This window comes from Bidens hawaiensis, unplaced genomic scaffold (genome assembly GCF_021521415.1).
Source record: "Bidens hawaiensis isolate Kalapana, Puna unplaced genomic scaffold, B.hawaiensis_p1.1 tig00033817_1, whole genome shotgun sequence".
In the NCBI taxonomy this organism is placed as follows: Eukaryota; Viridiplantae; Streptophyta; class Magnoliopsida; order Asterales; family Asteraceae; genus Bidens; species Bidens hawaiensis.
In genome coordinates, this window is record NW_027495807.1 from 79,645 (window position 1) to 99,172 (window position 19,528).

Below are 19,528 nucleotides of genomic sequence, written 5' to 3' on the forward strand. Positions count from 1 at the left end.
CCATGCTTGAGGTACAAACTCAAATGTGAGTCCTCTCGACCACTATATGTTTAGGGAAACTCGATCACTTTTGGCTATGATATTATGTGATTAATGGAGACTCTAGATCTCCTCAATTAGGAGCGGAGGCGTCTTTGATAAAGGGGCATGGTAATCAACCGTCCGAGTTTCGATCATCATGGTAGGCCTAAAATTAATTAAAAAATGATATATTTATATATACATATATATTTAAAAAAAATTATGTTTTCTAATAAAACAATCAACACCATCCATTTTTAATAAAAGCAATCACAATTACTTTTTTTTAAGGTTCAAATTTTTACTCGCATTCGATTTAAAATTTTTAATGATTATTGGGGACGGCCATCATGATTAGGACATACATAGGTAAACTAAAAACAATTTACGGAAATAAAAAAGATACAAGAATATAAAAAATACAAGTACATTACGTAAATTTAACAATATAACTATCTAACAATGAAGAATGTGTTGTTTGTGTTTTACTTGTAACTATTTTGTAGTTTGTGATCAGATTCTTAGATTATATGTTATTAAACCATCTTGAGATTATTTATCAATTATTATGTGGGTTTAGGGTTAGTATAAGGTGTTCTATATTATCATTCAAAATGTATTGCATTCCAGATTCAATAGAAGCAACAACTGTTTAAAACCGGGAGAACCTGATATTACGAAAGTGTAAAAATTCGGGATATTGTAATTGTTGAAAGGGCGGAAATTAACCCAGGAGCGGAAAGGGTTGAAACTCGAGAATTTGCTGGACTGAAAACCAAAGTTTCTGTTTGAATTTCCCGTTTGTCCCGACTAGTCGTCATTTAGCAATTGCGTGAACAGGGTAATTTATAATTTTATAATGTATAGTAAAAGTGAACGATTCGAATCCTACAAGCATAGGTGGATTATATAAGTATTTAGCAGTAAAATACTTTAAAAAAACATTTTAATTGTTTTTTATACCCTTGACGTTTCATTTTATACCCTTCATAGCAAACCATAAACAATATCGAATAAAGTACAAGACATAAAATAAATCACATGGGCCAGAACAACAATTTACTCCTTTTCTTTTTTTTATTTATAACGATCAATTCCTTTAGCCAAACTGTCTTTACCCGGTAACTAAGCCGGTTACTAAGTCAGACATGTGATTTTAACCAATCAAGTTAAACAGGTAGTGACATCGAATAGACGTTTAAGTATCCAATATTATCTTGTCATCAACCTCATAATGTAGAAGATAAAATAGACACATCAAAACAAGCAACAAAGGGTGAAACAAAACATGCGGGGCACGACAACTTTCATTTTAAAGCTAAGAACTTGTTCCGTAAATAAAGACACTCAAACTTGCCTAAGATTTTGATGTTTTATTTGTGTTTTCTATTTGTTACTTTCAAAACTGTTGTAACAAACAATATATTATTAAAATAATTAGTACTCAATTATTCATACATATAAAATCCTAGATATCTAGAAAACTATTATATAATTTTTATTGTTATTATTATTATTTTTTTTTTTTGTTTGTTTCTTAAACCCATTAATGGCAATGTTTAGTAAAGTAACTAAATCATGAAAAAAAAACAATGTTATTACGTAGGTGTATATATATAGGCATTCACCAACTTTTCACTAAAAACGCACAATGATTTAAGTGATAACAAAATTATTATCTAATCTTTTTTATTTTTTTTATAAAAATCTTAAAAGTAAGATTTGATTGGTTGGAACAAGGTTTGTCTCCACACCCTTATCTATTTACACCCTTTGGTGCGCCCTCTACAACTTGTTGTAACGATTTAACAAACAAAATTAGGGTTATCTACACATGATCTTAATTATATTCTGAATTGTCGGCCCATTCAGATGTAGAGGTGAGCAATGGTGTGAAACAAGACTATTAGTAGCGAAGCTTGGACGAGTTCGTCGGGGGTAAGGGGACTCAAAATGTATTCAAAAAATCATAAACAAGGAGGCTCAAATTTTCGGCCAAAAATGGGTAAATTTACACTAGGTGTACAAATGTTTGGGTGAAAGCGGATCAATTTACACTATTGCGCAAAAAATCAGGGAGTTTGGTGCCACCCCTGTCCCAAAGGAAGCTTCGCCCATGAAGACTACACCAAACCCAATCGGAGACCCATGTTTAAACAGGAAACAAAATCGAAGACCAGACTTTAATGTGCATGTTGGGTTTCAGGCTCAATTGGTTTTGGTTGCACGCGGTTAAGGTATAAGTTCAAGACCGAGAACGAGTTGTGAGACACTTCAACACCCTTGTTAATTTCTTCAAAACTTTCAATTTTGCATTTAATTTCTTGAACTATGAACATGTCTCTCTTGGATTTTGTATTGAAAATTTCCATTTGACAATGAATTTTTGGAATCACAATGTTTTTTTTTTTATAAACATGTGATTATGGAGTTGATTTGAATAAAGTTGATATTTCTACATATACTAAAGTGTTGAATGCTTTTGTATACCCAACAAATGGATCTTATTGGGTTTTGATCAAAATCTATTTTACTTTTGTTACTTTTGGTATTATGGAACATGATGATTTGGGTGCGGTTGTGACATGATCTCTTTTGATACTCTAAAGGATCTTGTATGGCTTTTACCACACTAGAAGTCATGTCTTTTTTGTAGGTGTATTAGATTTTCTTCATGATGCATTTCTTTATATGTTCTCTCTATTTCTTGCAAACATATTCATAGTAGTTTCAATAAAGGATTTGTGGGTTCGACTTGGACTAGGACTTGACATGTAACAGGTTGTAAATGGTTGTACCTTTTTGAGTTAAGTTGTTTGGTGGGGATACCGTTTGATCATGGCTATCTTAGTATTGTTATCCACTTCATCAACGGGTTTTAGCTACTATTACGCTTCAAATAGCAGGAAGTTTTTAAAATGGTTTCAAAGTCATTGTATAGTTTTTTATTTTCAAGATTACTGAAAATCGACATACTAAAATCCAACATGTTGACCTTTGTAATTTTCACGTGTGTAGACTTCATGATTAAGCAAATAATCCCTTAATCGCAAAAATTTTAAAACTGTGTATGTATAAGATCAGAATATATTCATAACTTCCAAATAATTTAAGTATTTTAAGACCTTTTAAGTTTTAACAACCAACATTTTATTTATTTATGGTAATTTTCTAAGTTAAATATACTTTTAAAATAGTACTAGATAGGTTAAACTGTTAAAGTGATATTGCTTTTTTAATTATATGAAATTGGATCTATAAAGTGTAAACATATTTACTTAATTAAATAGTTAATCCATATGACAATGTGCAAGTTATGTACCTCAACTTTTAAACTGAAGCCCATAATCATATGATAACTTAAAAATGGTATTAAAAAAAATTGATTAAAAAATATGAAAAGGCCCAACAATGAAGATTTGGCTTAACGGTATTAAAAAAAATTGATTAAAAAATTGCTTTTCATAGGTATAGAGGTAGGGTACCAAAAAGACCCAAGTATCCTTAAGTATCACTCGTTGGTCGTAGAGAAACCCCTTATATACCACCCGTGGGATATACGGATCATCTGCATAACACGGTAGAGGAAGAACGTCCTCACACCACACGCGGAAGTATCCAGGCACCCTCAGAAGTCATCCGCGAGATAGGACATATGTCCGCCAAAATGACCGGAAGGCAATGCCAACTGAACAGTTGTCATGAACTAACTACCCTCTAGAAGAGTATCCACGATTGTTACTTGAAGAATACGTGACTCGCCAGCCAATGAGCAAAGGACAGCTGGCCAGGTTGTTATAACCGTGCACATGGCCAGGGTATGGTCCATCCTATCATAAGACAACGCGTGTCCAAATTGTTATACCCATGCACATGGGACGTATAGCTCAACCTATCACAAAGGGACACGCGTCCAGGCAGTTATCAAAATCTTCTAGAAGATGACAGCTGGCCCTTCCTACATCCTTCGGCTATAAATACCTTGTCAACCTGCATGAGGTATTCATTCAATTCACTCTGACTCACTTATACTCTGAATACACTTAGTCTGTATACTTAAGTCCTTTCTCCCTTACGAACGATACTGATTCTCACGCCGGAGAGTGGTTACAGGAAGCCCCCCCCCCCCCTTCTTGTCCTTCCTGTAACGAGACTCACGGTGTCTGTTTTGCAGGTTCCGGTCATTGGACTTCGGGAAGTTATGCTCATACTGTGTTAGTAGTTATCGTATTTTACCCTGTGGACTCATTGGATCCAGGACCCATACCCAGGGATTGGATCCGTGTTTTTTCAATAGGTGTTTAGTTGCCAATAAATGTATAATTTAAAGATTACATGAATTGTCGTTAAAAATATAAAATAAAATATTCTACTAATTCACTATTTTGTTAATATAATTTTCTTAGATAGTAAAACTATATAAACTTAAAATAGAAATGAACGTATTTGAAACCCAATAGGTAATTTTTAACAATTTGATGACTATAGCTAATGCCCAACGCCTTGGTATCACTAGACCAATGACCATTGGTCCGTATTTATCACTTAAGCACGCATATCATATCTATTCCCTTAACGTTAAAACATCAGCGCTATTCCACTTGATTCCCCGAAACAAAAGCTATGATTTTTACCCTGTGGCGGCCCAATTATTTTGGGGCCTGAAGCGTTGGAGAACTTAAGCCCTGGTTCACCCAACATCACTTTAGGGTCGACCCTGTTTTTACAATATCGTTGTTTTCGTGCGCGCTGAATGCCTTCGTTTTCACCATCAACCTATCCGCTGCCCCGCCAATCGTGTGCCACCAATGTAGGTATTTTTCTAAACTTTTTATTTAAAAATTTAGGATTTTTATGTTAGATGAAACTTGTTGGTTAATTAGAGTTTGATTTTTGTATAGATAAAACTTATTGCTGCTAGATGGTTTCATATGAATTTGATTTTTGAATTGGGGTTTTATTTAGATTGGAATCAATGCTAAATCGTGTAGTGGTCGCAAATTGAGGCTGTTGCAAATTGGTCGGAAACAGGACGGTCACGAGTTAGCTGTAAAACAAGGCAGATGCAAGTAGGACGAAAAGCATGATGATCCATGTTGGTCATAAGAATAGATACATATGCTTAGTCTCTAAAACAAATCAGACGTTGGCCCCAAAAACAGTCACAAACCTATTAGCGACGAGGGTTTTGTGATGACCAATATCCGTTGAAAGAGGCTTTTAGCGACCCAGTTCTATTTTAATGATATACAATTATACATATATCTTATACTTACATTGGACATATCAATGTTTTTAATTTACAATCTCAAACAATACTTTGGAAATATGGACATCTATTGTCTTTGGATCACAGTACGCCTTGTAGTAGAACGTTCTTGCGACAGTTAGGAACGTCTGCTTCAAATCCCGATCAAGATCATCGGGTGAGTTGCACAATACAAGTTGCACTAGTTCTTGCATTTTCGAATCTATTATACCATAACTTCTAGTCCCGTTGTCACGTGTGACGCAGTTCTCCTATCGAGAGAGAAATTTTATTATAAGTGAATCAATTAAGAGAAAATCTTAACAACAATCAAATTGAAATAACACGTCTTTTTCAAAGCCTAAATTAAATGTTTTATATATATATATATATATATATATTATGGGTTTGGATCATATACAAAAGAAATTAACGTGCTAGACGTGAGAATCAAGTAGATTAATTATATATACAAGTAGAGTAATTATGTAATTACTCTATGATGTAATTACATAATTACTCTACTTGATTCTCATGTTTAGCACGTTAATTTCATTTGTACGTTAACTTTCCCCTATATATTATAACAATATAGATACTGAAATAATTTTAAGAATTCATAAAAGTATTATTGTGATTTATTGTAAAAATGTAATATTTATCATTATGGAAATTGATGGATTGATTTCTAAATTACTGTACAGTGACACCTCAGCCTAGTCAAGGCGGGGTGCTACACAAATCGAGCCTGAAAAATAGTTTTTACCTTGGAACTATCGAACTTAGATGTTTCATGACAAATGTTATTAGTGAGGGCCGAGAGCCGTTGATATTGAGGATGAGTTAAGAGCTCGTTCGATACCCAACGGCCAGCAGTAATATGTATCATTTTTACCATCAATTCCGCTTCTCCTGTCACATCTACATCATCTTGCCATCTCGTCAACCACATCTCCCACTAATTCCAAACGGCAAAAACACGAGTTTAAGCGTTAGCAACAACATATTGCTAGTCGCATAAAGAGACGATAAGGATAGGGATATATCGAGCTTACGACATGGTGGAGTTGCGGATAGATGTCTTGACTTTGAGTCATGAGCGCGTCCAAAAGCTCATGTAGAGTTTCTTGAAGTGCAACCATGACATTATGCCATGGTTCATTACTATGTAACCAAACAAGGCAAATTAACAATATTGAACACTATTGCGACAGTTGAATACCACCGTCGCTAAATGTTTACGCTTTTAAGAAGAAAAAACTTACTTGGAACATGATCCGAATGAAGACTTGTGTTTAAACTCGTCAACAAAAGCTATTCTGTCCTCTTTTGGGAGTTGTGACGAATCGAAAATCAAGGAGATAGTGTCAACTAATATGGCAGTTTTAGCCCATGCAATTCGCTCCTTAGACCTTTCTGGCTCGAATATGCTGGCTACAGCCAGGTAATAAGCGACTAAAAGGCTTGTGATATTGCTAGTCCCTAACTGTTCGATATTAGAATCCACATACCATCTGCGACAGATGTTCAAAATTACTAATTAAATGTTTTTATGACTTTTGTCTATCGAATTACAATAAAAAACTAAGTGGTCGCAATTTTTTGCAACTGTTTCGTTACTGAATTTGATTGGTAGCTAATTTTGCAACTGATATTATTTTGGTCACTGCTTTTTCGGCCTTTTTTTATGTTGCCTAGATTTCAAGTAGTTTAGGTTCTATTTGCTATTATTTAGGTTATATGGGTAGCGGCGCAGCTTGTTGTCCGGCTGCCTTATGATTCAATGTAATCATTACATTGCTTATTTGCTTAAACCACAAAATCTTATACGCAATTTTTTCATAACCAGACCAAATAACGTTTTACAATAGTATTTTTTTCGTATAATTTATATAGGCGGTTACTAGTTCCATTGGTTCGTTTTCTCGGTGCTTGCAAGTTAACAAAATTATGTAACGAAAATAGCAAACTTACTGTTTTATAGCGTTCCATTCGAGCCGATGCATGGCTAGACAGTTGTTGTAGTCCACTTTAGCCATTTCAAGGTACGTATTATTGTTCAAATTCCCCATCCTGCATCATTAATTTTCACTTGTTTGTTTGATGATGATAGTAAAAATTTACGATACCCGACAAACAATAACTAATCTGACATTAGTACTAAGAGTTTTAGTCTTATAGTAAACAACTAATATAAGTTTAATTTATGCGTAGATTTAGAAGGTGCGTTAGCTAGCTGTTCTGTAAAGACATTAATTTATTATATGCTAATAGAAAAGAAGAGTTTGGTAGTAATAATACCTATATAAGGTTTTGCCAATCCACACATCATCCGCGCCTCCATACTGTTCTAAGTAACATCTTGTCTCGAGTCTAGGTAGGCTTGCGTACCACGGTATGTCAAGTGCATATACAACCTATTGATATACATTTCATTGTGTAAATACCATAACAAATAGCACAAAGTTTTCGACGATATGCTATTTTCGACTATTTGCATACCTCTCCAGGCAAGTCTTTGGAAATGATCCATTTATCAAGAAGCTCGTTTAGCGATTGTTTTTCTTTCAAATAATTATACGAGAATTTCTTCGCATCCTCAAGAATTTTCTCTCCGGGGAAGAGCACCTGAGAAGCTCTATACAAATTGAACATCCCGGTTACAGCTTGTGTAGACTGGCCAGCGCAACATACAAATTTACCGTCTTTCTCAAATTGTTGAAATACATCTGTCACAAAATTGTAGAAAATAGGAAAATTAACTTCTCGTGTTTGTTTAATATATAACTCGGTTTTGAGGACGAAACCTCAAATTAGAGAGGTATGGTTTATGGTATGTAAAATGTTATTTGGTGATTTAAATCATACAAGTTTGTGACAAACAAATTAAGTTCATTTAATTATACTTATCATGAATACTAACCTGGATTAATTTTATAACCATGCATTCTTAACACCCTAAATCCCATCGCGGTATCATCAATATCTTGTACATTCGAGTTTCTTGCCCAACAAATCCCATCCTTTGTCCAATACTTGTAGACGTATTCCACGCAATCCTTGATCTCTGACTCAAAATAACGAGAAATCCCAAGTCGTTGAAGGCGATCAACTACCCAAATATGCTCGAAAAGATCCACCGGGTAGACATTTGGAACTACAAAATGATCAAAACCAAAAGTTTCATAAACTTACATAAGTTGGGCTTCTTGAACCACCATTAAACATACCTCCACCGTTGAATTTGGTAACGATATTGGTAAGATATTGAAGACACTTTTCGTCGTTGGTTTGCATGAGTGCGAAAGCAGTAGATGATGGAGAAGAGAGAAATGATCCATCTTTACATTGCAATTTTAGAAGTTTTTCCCACTTCAAATCTTGTATTCCTTCTAAACTATAAAGTAAAGTTGTAGGCATTTTGTGCACTAGATCCATTGGTATCCTTTTGATCACAAAAAAAAATGTATAAAGAAAAACCATCACAAATATGTTAATGTTTGGTGTATGTCCTGCAATGGAAAAGTCATCATAACACTTTCGAAACTTCCATGTCACCAGACAATAGCTGACAACTTCTGTACAACTTTTAGGTTTTGTCATTTCAAATGACAAATCATCTGAAAACAAAAACAAATATTCTCTATCCTATAAATTATTTGCTATCTTATTTTCTTCCTATTAAAAAAAACAATTTTTTTTCTTTTAAAGAAGTGCGCAAAAGTACTTACTTTGTGAGCTTAAGGTTTCGTCGTGCATAGATTTCTTTCAAGGCGAGAGTGTCCTCCAAAACATCAATTTTTAGCCTCCTTGCGGCGAAGGGAAAGCTACTTCGAAACCAATCGGCATATGTTCCTCATTCTCGTCTTCAAGTTTACATATGTTTTCTTTAAGAAAGTTCACTCCAGAGTGTATACGACAAGCATTAGCGACTCTTTTATGTTGCAACCATCATAACGACTTAAAGGGGGCATGACGTTGATCTCTTTTTATTCGTGTTCAAGTGTAACTCGTATACAAATATAAATATACATATATTTAACTGCTTAATTGTACCTTTTTCACATTTACTAGGATGAATGTTCCAAGAAGTTAGTGCGATAACACAAGCCAACGTATTAATGATCCTGTCATGAGCCAAAAACAATACACGATCCCCCCAAGACCCATCCGGCAATTGATTGTTAGCAATCCACTCCAAACTTGATGGAAATTGCGGGGAACCACCTCCATTAACATCTTGCACTAGTGCAACCCAAGCCGTATCATAAGCCGACACATTTATTTCCCCATCACTCATAGAACATAACATTTCTTTAATTTGCGCAACAAATTGTTGAATCTCGTCATTTGGATACATGATCTTTTGACATCGCGATTGGACATTGTGGTAAACAAGGTAATGATACATGTTAGTAGATACAAAAATGTAACACATTAAAAGTAAAAGTCAAATAACAACCTTGTCCGTGTCCAAATGATACATCATGTTGTCATTGTCGCGATTGATAAACGAAGCATCATTCTTCTGAAGTGCATCAAAGTATTCTGCATCAACCAACCCGTAAATACTTTATAACCAATCGTTCTTTTGTTAATCGTTGGAGGTCAATTTCTATTCGATTCATATTTTGATTCTTTCTTCTGTTTTTCTTTTATGTTAGAAGCAATTCAACTTGGTTATTCACTTTCAACATAATTGTCTTATATAACATGTTGAAAACAGTACTTACAAGTGTTTATTCGTATATCACAATTTTCGACTTAACATTGATTTTAACGCGGTTGTGTGCATACAACTAAGTTGCGGATAATGAATATACCTTGTGTACGAGACTTTAATACGGCTTTGCATAGAAAATGGTTGTTTCCAAGAATTACACTTCCTGTAAAGCAATATCAATAATTAGAGATTAGTTAAATAAAATTACATATGTTGGCAAATTTATACAAGGTAGTATATATGTCCATCTTGCCTTGTTTCTTCTTTACCTAAAAGTTTTCTTATTATAAATCATATGTATGTATGTATGTATCAATGTAAAGAAACATGTGTTTTTATTAATACATACATACGTACGTATGTACGTACGTACGTACAATCATGCATTTTGATACAAGCCAGGAGCGCTCTGGGAAGGGACAACGATCTCCTGCCCGATTACCTAGGTTGGCCTAATTTTTTTTTATAAATGTATATATATATATATATATTTTAAAATATGTATCCTTAATATTTAAACTCAAATATACAATTCATTTGAGCCTTTAAAATAAAAGAAATGAAAAATGCACTCATTTAAAAAAAAGAAAGAAAAACTCTTTTACTTAAGGCTCAAAATTTTTCCCGCCTTCAACCCAAAAAAATTTAGCGATTTTTAGGTAAGGCTCTGATACAAGTAGGGATGATCAGAGAAAGAGAAGAGGGAGGAATACTGGTAGACGAAGGAAGACGATGAGAAGTGGCAGCTAGAGAAGAGCGGAGATGGAAGGTAGTGGTAGGAAAAACAACCCAAGTCTTCATGTGAATGAATTAAAGGGATTTGGTTTTGGATCACCTAATGAACATTTTGCACTTGTAGCATATATGGCCGTTTTCATGAGGCAATTTATACAGTTTCGCATTGATGTGGATGTGGACTTGCTTTGTTATTATATTTATTTATAAGCTATAATCATATGCGAATCAATAGTTTAATTGGGTAGAGCATGCAATAAGACAAAGACTACAAAATACACAAGGGTATCAACTACGGCATATTATGTCGCCTTTGGTTATTAATCGTCGGAAATATGGGCGTAGGTAATCTGATTTGTGATAGGTTATTACCGACAGAATTACCGACATATTTAAATAAGTTTTACTAGTTTACAAACATATTTTGTCAAATCCGTCACTAAAAGACTTTCTTATTTTTCAAAGAAATTAAATTTAATATTTCTTTTTTATTTTTCCAACTTTTTAAAAGTTACTAAGATATTCATATATCTATATATATATATATGAGAGAGAGAGAGAGCGCTTATATCTTGAAAAAACAGTAAAAACTCATTCCCCGTCACACATTTTACAAATCATTAAATATAAGTAACAAATGGACGATGGTAAATTAATCAGAATATAATATGTAAAGATAATTTATAATATTCTATTTCCTAAAAAAGAATGTGTAACTCGTATGTAACAATTAATCGCGTAATTTTTTTATTTTTTTTATTGAATAAAAACACGCATATTACATATTATTTTCAAAAAATATCATTGCTACATGGGTTTTCACGAATTTTTACAACTCGAGTGGGTTTTCATTATAACCTGGCCCCGTGTATGTGTACGCTTGCATGTGTCTAAATACATATCAAAATAAAAATTCATAAAAATTCCATAAAACTTTACAAATATAACCCACTAAAATATTCGATTTCACACTTGAAACAAATATTAATCAAAACAGTTTTTACAAATTCATTGAATTATTTTCATTCAAGTTATAATTTAGTTTAAAAAAAACACAAGGAAAAAACACACAACAAAGTATTAATATGTTTAGGTGAGCCGGCGAGCATCTAACATAGTAACATGTCCGTGGGAGAAAATACTAATAAGAATTCTGGGCATCTTTTTAGTTAATGAAAACACAATCTTGAGTTTAGTGGGGGGCACACATAAGTCTAGTTTTTCACTCTTTTTTTAGTTAAAAACAAAAAAAAATTGTTACAACATCATTTGTTGTTTCTCCTGAGTCCTGACCCTACACGCTTTGTCCATCTTGCCCTTGTTGTGGTCTTGCTGGAATGTTGTTGCCAGAGGCGGCGGCTCTGACGAGGAAGGGGAGAGTGACGGTTCCTGGCTCGATCATTTTACCAGGCTTAAAATATTTTAAAGAAATGTATTTTAATGTTTAAACAATTAAACCTAATTACTTAATTCAATTTTACAAAAAAAATTGCACAACCTAAATCATAATATGCCTATTGAAAAATTTAATTGTCAATACCCAATAAAAATACGTTTTTACTGAAGGCCCAATTTTTTTCTCGCCTTTAGCCTAAATTTTTTTAACGATTCTCATGAACGGCCTTGGTTATCGCTGCGCCAATAACCGCGGTTAGAACTACAGATTAGGCTTACTTAAAGTTCAATGCTCTACTTGGTTTGTGAGTTTTTTTTTTTAAGTTTTTGGAGTAAAAATGATTACTTAAAAAAAAGAACTTTTAAGTTAGTTGGTTTTTGAGTTAGTTGTTAAGATCTTACACACACACCGAACACACACGAAAAGCAACAACACGAACACGAGCTGTCGAGGATTTAACGTGGGTGGGTCGGTCAGACTGACATTCATCCAAGGGTGGCAACTAAGTATTTTTATATGGTTTGTAACTTATTAAGCAAGAAACATTTAGGGTCGACCCCCTCACTTGTCTCCTCTTTTGACTTCATCTAATATTGCAATCCAAATAGGCCTAAGAACCCAACATTAATCAGGTAGTGCTTACATCATTTGTATGATCTTCTTGATCCAGTTACTTCTGCTTTTATTAATTTGTTTGTTTCCTGAGTTGAAAAAATTGTTTGTAACGGTTTAACATTATTTTGTGGATTATTTGTTGTTTTTCAACGACCCAACGCATAACTTGCGCATATCGGAACTTCTTATATTCGCTATTGGTAATGTGCCATCTTTGTGTGAGGCAGAGGAGGAGGTGATCAGCTCAATGTACTCGTGTTAAGTGAGTGAGTCGGTGCAACTTTAGTGCCCACCCGTGCCTTAAGCTAGCGTATTTTGCCCATGTGACGCGTTTCTAATGTCAAGTTTTGTGGATCTAGGATCATTGTTATCCAAGATGTCAAATTCTGATGTGTTTATTTGGTCGAAGTTATGAAGTACCAAAATTTCCATGTTTATTTTTGTACATTTAATTGGTTAAAGGTTTGTGTTGGTGAAACACCTAAACATTCATACATGTTTTTTTGTCTTATTTTTTTGTACCTTTGACTTGATCTTATTCAAAAATAGTTTACTCGGTCAAATATCTTTTAACATATTTTTGCTTTTATAAATTTATAATAGAAAGATTACAAAAAAAATAATAATTAATTTTATACCCTTTGATTGAGTATTGCGCTATCATCATTTAAAAAAAATGATGTTTTAACAGAGTTTCATGTGATGTTGATTACAACGCGTGTCCATGACATTGTTGTAATGGTTTCACGAGTTCAATCGGGTCTTGAGGTCTGAATCAACCCAGCCTGAACCGGTTAGAAGAATTTTAAGTTGGTCTGGGTAGTACCTCAAATCAGACCGAAAGATGCTCACCCTTGTACCAACCTTATCACAACATTATACGTCTTTTTACATTTTATACCGTTTTCTTTTAATATACACGTAATTAAAATATCAAAATATGATTACAAAATGTTACCGTATTTCTAACACGATACCAACCTAAAACAAAATTTACAAGTATTAATTTAGTCTAAACATGTCTCGATCAGTTCAGGTTCGGATTCATGTGTTTGACATGAATTTATAACCCGAAATTACGAGTTTACATTTATTCTAATCAGGTTTCAGGTTTGTGTTGTGTTTGGGTTTATAGAAGTTTGTGTCAAACCTATAAAATATTATGATTTTTGGGTTGTAACTTGTAAATATTTATGGGTCTGAATAAAATACAAATAAAATTAGCGCATTAACTGTAAAAATCAGATAGTATAATTATACATACAGTATAGTGTAATGTAATTACAAAATTACAGTACTTGTATTTATAATTACACTACTTGATTCACACAGTTATCACGTTAATTTTATTTACACTTCTTAAACAAATAAAATTAGCGCATTAACTGTAAAAATCAGATAGTATAATTATACATACAGTATAGTGTAATGTAATTACAAAATTACAGTACTTGTATTTATAATTACACTACTTGATTCACACAGTTAGCACGTTAATTTTATTTACACTTCTTAAAACAGCTTATCTATTTCCTTTTAGTTTAGCTTTTTTTTTTTTCATAATTTAATCACCTACCCAACCTATCATCATCCAACTTTCATTACATACAACCAAAAGCCAGCAAAGAAGCCAAACAAGTAAAATTGCATTTGGGTTGTTCTTAACATTTCAACCCATCACAAAACATGTACACAACATTTGATCATTACAAAAAAAGATTACAAGAAACACGGGTCGATAAACCTTCACCTCAGTTTTAGACTTGATCATCGCTCGGTCAAATATAACCTAACACGTATTCTTTGTTATACCGTAAGCAGTTCCTGAAAACAAATGTGAAATATAAATATACTTATTGCACATGAACTTTTATAAAAGCAAAAGAAATTGATCTATGATAATACGGTTCATACCTTCTCCTTCTGCTTGAAAATGGTGTCGATTTTCTTCATGTATTCATCTGTCACTTTCTGCAAGAAACCCAAACAAGAATCAAGTTTCTCTAAACTAACAAATTTTTTTATTATTTTTATAAGTTGTCAAAATGTAATACCTGCAAATCAGCTGATAAATCCTTTATATTGTCTTCCGAAAGCTTTTTCTCCTGTACAGCATAATATTAATAACCGACAGTAGAAAATACAATTAAAAGGAAATTTGATCGATATAAGAAATATAAGTTTAAAGGTCAAACCTTTTCAAGTTTATCATAGGCTTTGATAGCATCTCTCCTTATGTTTCTGATTGCTACCTACATAATGAGTGTAAAAGAAATTGCAATTTAATATAATATTTTTTTTTTTACGAAAAAGACATGCAAACCGCCTAATAAAGCCTACCCTCCCTTCTTCGGCCTGCTTTGCCACAACTTTAGACAACTCCTGCAATTAAAAGCACAGTTAAAATTTATGAACAATCAAAAATATGTTATCAAAAACATAACATTTGTTACAGGCATATGAGGTGAAAATTTCATCTATTTTTAAACGGGCCAATAATGTGACGACGCATACAGTCTGCTGAATCATTTTATTTGAAGATTTATAAGGTCACAATAAACGGGTCAAACAGGCTAAATAATATGACGACCCAACCGACCTGACGTGTCAATTTTGACATCTTTAACGTGTATCATAAAGGAAGTAGTGGAGTACCTTTCTCCTTTCGGATGTGAGTTGTGGAAGGGATAACCGTATCACTTCACCGTCATTGCTTGGAGTCATACCAAGATCGGAGTTCACTATCGCCTTCTCAATAGACTTTAGGCTGAAAAAGTCAAACACCATGCATTGTGAGATAACACCAATCGGTCAAACCATCAAAATATGCATCTTTAATGCTTATAGAATTGAAGAAAAATTTGATAGTAAAAAAGCTTAAGTTCGGCTCGTAAAAAGCTCGAGCCAGCACGTTTAAGTAGCGGTTGTGTTCGAAACAGTGTTATATGTAATATTTTCAACTCTTTTTTATATATTCTTTATTATAATTATTATTGTTATTATTATATTAAAATTTGGTGTTTGTTTAAAACGAGCCAAAGACGGTTTTTTACAAGCAAGCCACGAGCTTTTTGAACAACTCTACAGACATTTTAGCTAAACGGAAACGAGTCAAATAGTTAGAACCAGTCAAAGGAGTCAAAAGTCAGCCAAAGTATATTACCAAGTGAATTATTATTGTAACAGACACACTTTTTCTTTAAAATAAAAATCGGAAACACCCATACTTTTTTAACGAATTATAAGTATTTAGCACGAATATTATATAAAAGAGATGTTTAAACTTGAAAAAAAAAGGTCAACAGATACCAAGCCAGTCAAATCAAAGTCGCAGTGTCACACAAAGTGTACAATTAATACATACAACCTGCTGAACGTTAAAAACAGTTGAGCAAAAAAGTGTTTCGAGTCAACCCAGCCCGTTGAACCAGTTCAATTTTACCAAAGAGTTAATGTACCTAGACTTGTCATACGGTTGCACTAACAAAGAGCTCGAATCTGGAGTGCTGATCTGTGCAATAGTCTTCAGGTTCACAGGTGAACCATAATACTCCACCTGCAGAAAAACACAAGTTACAAAATTTTAGATAAATTACTAAAAATATTTGTAATAACAAGAGATAAACATCATCTAACCTCGATTTTATCAAGCATAGCTGGATTTGAACGGCCTGTTCTGATCGAATTAAAACTTGACAGCATGCTGTCAATGGCTTTCTCCATCCTTTCTTTCTAAATCACACCAAGAAATGAAAACAATAAATATCTAAAAATGAACACGCGTATTCAACATAATCTTTAGTAAATAAAAAGTTAATTGCATGAATTTTATTAAATAACTCACGGCATTCTTTTCGATCAATGTCTTTTCGGCCTCGATTTCTTCGAGTGTGGCACACCTAATGGTGTTTCTGCAAAGCAAGTAGAAAACAACACCACATTCACATTATTTATATCCAAAACTCCAAATCCACAAATAACCTTAAAACAATGATTATTCAAGCGATTATAATGACTTTATCTGAATGTTACTATTTTGACCCCATATAATCACAAAACCATAATTATAATCACTAAAGCCAAGCCCTAATTGTTACACCTAGGGTGCAAACAAATGAGCTGCTCGCGAGCTACTTGAGATTGGATCAATAAAAAGCTTGAAACAAGCCAAGCTTCTTCAAGCTCGAGCCGATCCCGAGCCTCAAATAAAACTCGTTTAGTCATCGAGCTTATATGGGAAAAGCACGTTTCATCATATCTAAATAAGTCTTGTGTATTATTAAATTTTACCTCTTTTGGAGCTCTATGTATTAATTTCACACCGCACAACCGAGCTCAAGACAAGCTTAGGCTCGTATCAGGTCTTTTTCAAAATATATAACAAAATAATTATAAGTGTACATGAAATCATTCAACAAATAATAACCGACCCAATGCCGAGCCAAGCCTGAGCTTAAGAAAACGACTTAAGCCGAGCTTTAAAAAAAACTCGAAACGAGCCGAGCTTGCAATAAACCCCTCGATAACTCAAAAACCTTAAAATCAACAATAATAACGTGCACTTGCAAACAAACTTTAAACGAGCCGAGCTTTTTCGGTTTCGAGCCTATCCCAAGCCTCAAATGAAGCTCGTTTAGTTATCGGCCCCAAGCTCGAGCCTTGTACTAATTTCACACTACACAGCCGAGCTTGAGCCAAGCTTTGGCTTGCTGGATCGTTTAAAAAACTACACGAGCTCGAGCCTAACACTCATTTAAGGTTATTCTCAAAATATATACAAAACAATTTAAAAAAAATAATAAACGAGCCAATCCCAGGCTTGAAAAAACAACTCACAAGCTGATCTCGAGCTCGAGTCCTCGTAAGTCAAAACGAGCCTAGCTCAAAAAATAATTAAAACCTAAACTGAACCAGGTTTTCGGTAAACGGGTTATAAACACATCCATCCAAATACCCTTAATAACTCACAAACCCTATACTAAAATCAATAATAATAATAATAATAATAATAATAATATACAATTGCAAATAAACTTGCCTTGCAACCGATTTATCAACAACAACACCACTGTTTACTCTCAGATTCACATAACTCACAGATGAACTCCACGACAACAAGTTTCCTGAACCAAAATCACAAAACATTCAACATTAACTTCTAATTCCAACAAAATTGCATATTCATGACCAAAATTATATAAAATTGAAAGAACCTTGAAGAGAAACGAGTGTAGTTGGACGGTTATTGAGCTTTGCGTTGATGAGTTTAGGTCGAACGGTTGATGATGAAGCCGGTGATAATGATAATGAATATGTAGCCATTTTTTTAATCTGGAATTGAAGTGTGAAAATATTATTTGGATTATGAGACTGTCGAAAAGTGGATAAGGGGGATACGAAGTAGTGGTGCGTACAAAACCCGAATCCGGGAAATACCAAGAACCATTGGGTATTTGTCGGGTAATTACCAATTTGATAGCAGATATTGGGGGTGTCCAAAATATTCGAACCCGATTAATCCGACCCGACCCGACCCGAACCCGAAATCTAAGTAGGGTCGGGTTAAATAGGATCAAAAAGTATACCTGAATTGTTAATAGGGTCGGGTTTAGGTTCATTTTTGAAAAAAAAAACGGGTTTTGTGTTTTGGGTTAACCGGAATAACCCGATTAGTAATGATACTTTACTAGTTTACTTCAAATACAATATTGAAAATATGAAATAGGCACTAAAAAATCGAAAGTTTTATAAGGGAGTAAATTATCTGTTTGTTCATGAACCGTTCGCCTGAAAATTCATTTGTGTTGTGTTATTTAACTAAACGAACGAACATGAACAAATTTTTCACTCGTTCATCTATGTTCGTGGACAAGCGTTCGTGACCGTGTTCGTTTAAGTTAAACGAACGAACACAGACATGCCTTTGTTCACGTCCGTTCGGTTCGTTTACAAGCCTATATGTAGTTATAAGATAATTACTTGTGAAGAAATTGAAAACTGAATGGAATGAGAAATTTTGCAAACTACGAATTACAAGCATAAAAATCAACTTAAATTTAAAAGTAACATGGTCAACCCGACCAACTCAAAACCCGAATAACCCGAACCCGACTAACCGGAACCTTAATAGGGTCGGGTTTCGGGTTAGATATTTTTTTAAGGAAAACCCGACTAACCCGACCCGTATAACCCGAAACCCGATCGGGTTGACACGATGAACACCCCTAGCAGATATATCCGTTGGGATTTTGAAGTGTGTTTTTTTTAGGTTATAATTTTTTTATATCTTTTAGTCATGTTATAATTATTACAGATCAAAATACAATACACTCCATATATATATACTTTTTATATAGTTTTTCACACACACACATACACACACATATATATATATATACTTCACAACCTTCAAAATACAAAGAATTTTTCGGGTAAACGGTATGTGTTTCGGGTAATCGGGGCGGGTATCATATAATCTCATACTCGGGTCATACCCGCGAAAATTTTAAATCTCAATCCCATATCCGGCCCATACCCATCAGGTTTCGGGTATACTCATCCTTTGTGTCGGGTATACTTGTCAGACTCGGGCTTATCTGTATACACAGCCACATGGTATGCATTTCGATCCAAAAGCCTATACTTGGAAATGGACCTGATCTATGCCCGAAAACTGGGTACGGGTCATACCAAAAATCGGGATTTTTCAATACTCGATATATAAATCGATGTTTGTATGGTTTGTATCTTTGTAATATTTTTACTTTCTAATATATATGCACTTTTATGT

The 19,528-nt window shown here is 33.8% G+C and overlaps 2 protein-coding genes across 2 annotated transcripts; both read right to left on the reverse strand.

Annotated features, from left to right (window-relative positions):
• Positions 1-5,316: 5,316 nt before the first annotated feature.
• LOC143585337 ((-)-kolavenyl diphosphate synthase TPS10, chloroplastic-like) lies at positions 5,317-9,629 on the reverse strand. Its single transcript, XM_077067150.1, has 11 exons — positions 9,326-9,629; positions 8,808-8,889; positions 8,500-8,714; positions 8,193-8,426; positions 7,772-7,998; positions 7,571-7,686; positions 7,244-7,342; positions 6,535-6,783; positions 6,325-6,433; positions 6,036-6,227; positions 5,317-5,541 (listed from the first exon to the last, which is right to left on the reverse strand). Exons 1-11 carry the CDS (start codon positions 9,627-9,629, stop codon positions 5,317-5,319), a joined length of 2,052 nt encoding a protein of 683 aa, XP_076923265.1.
• Positions 9,630-14,358: 4,729 nt separating this feature from the next.
• LOC143585335 (ribosome-recycling factor, chloroplastic-like) lies at positions 14,359-18,107 on the reverse strand. Its single transcript, XM_077067149.1, has 11 exons — positions 17,952-18,107; positions 17,777-17,861; positions 16,583-16,649; positions 16,375-16,470; positions 16,197-16,294; positions 15,394-15,505; positions 15,079-15,120; positions 14,934-14,990; positions 14,793-14,843; positions 14,653-14,709; positions 14,359-14,562 (listed from the first exon to the last, which is right to left on the reverse strand). The coding sequence occupies exons 1-11, from the start codon at positions 18,058-18,060 to the stop codon at positions 14,545-14,547; spliced, it is 792 nt and encodes a 263-aa protein (XP_076923264.1). The 5' UTR covers positions 18,061-18,107; the 3' UTR covers positions 14,359-14,544.
• Positions 18,108-19,528: the final 1,421 nt, after the last annotated feature.

Excerpts from the sequence above, each read along its gene's own strand:
- LOC143585337 (XM_077067150.1), bottom strand. The coding sequence starts at position 9,629 with ATGTATCCAAATGACGAGATTCAACAATTTGTTGCGCAAATTAAAGAA. Across the intron at positions 8,427-8,499 it reads TACCAAATTCAACGGTGGAG|TTCCAAATGTCTACCCGGTG; the intron begins GTATGTTTAATG and ends ATCATTTTGTAG. Across the intron at positions 7,687-7,771 it reads CCAAAGACTTGCCTGGAGAG|GTTGTATATGCACTTGACAT; the intron begins GTATGCAAATAG and ends GTATATCAATAG.
- LOC143585335 (XM_077067149.1), bottom strand. The coding sequence starts at position 18,060 with ATGGCTACATATTCATTATCATTATCACCGGCTTCATCATCAACCGTT. Across the intron at positions 16,650-17,776 it reads GTTGATAAATCGGTTGCAAG|AAACACCATTAGGTGTGCCA; the intron begins GCAAGTTTATTT and ends CTTGCTTTGCAG. Across the intron at positions 15,506-16,196 it reads CAACCGTATGACAAGTCTAG|CCTAAAGTCTATTGAGAAGG; the intron begins GTACATTAACTC and ends TGACTTTTTCAG.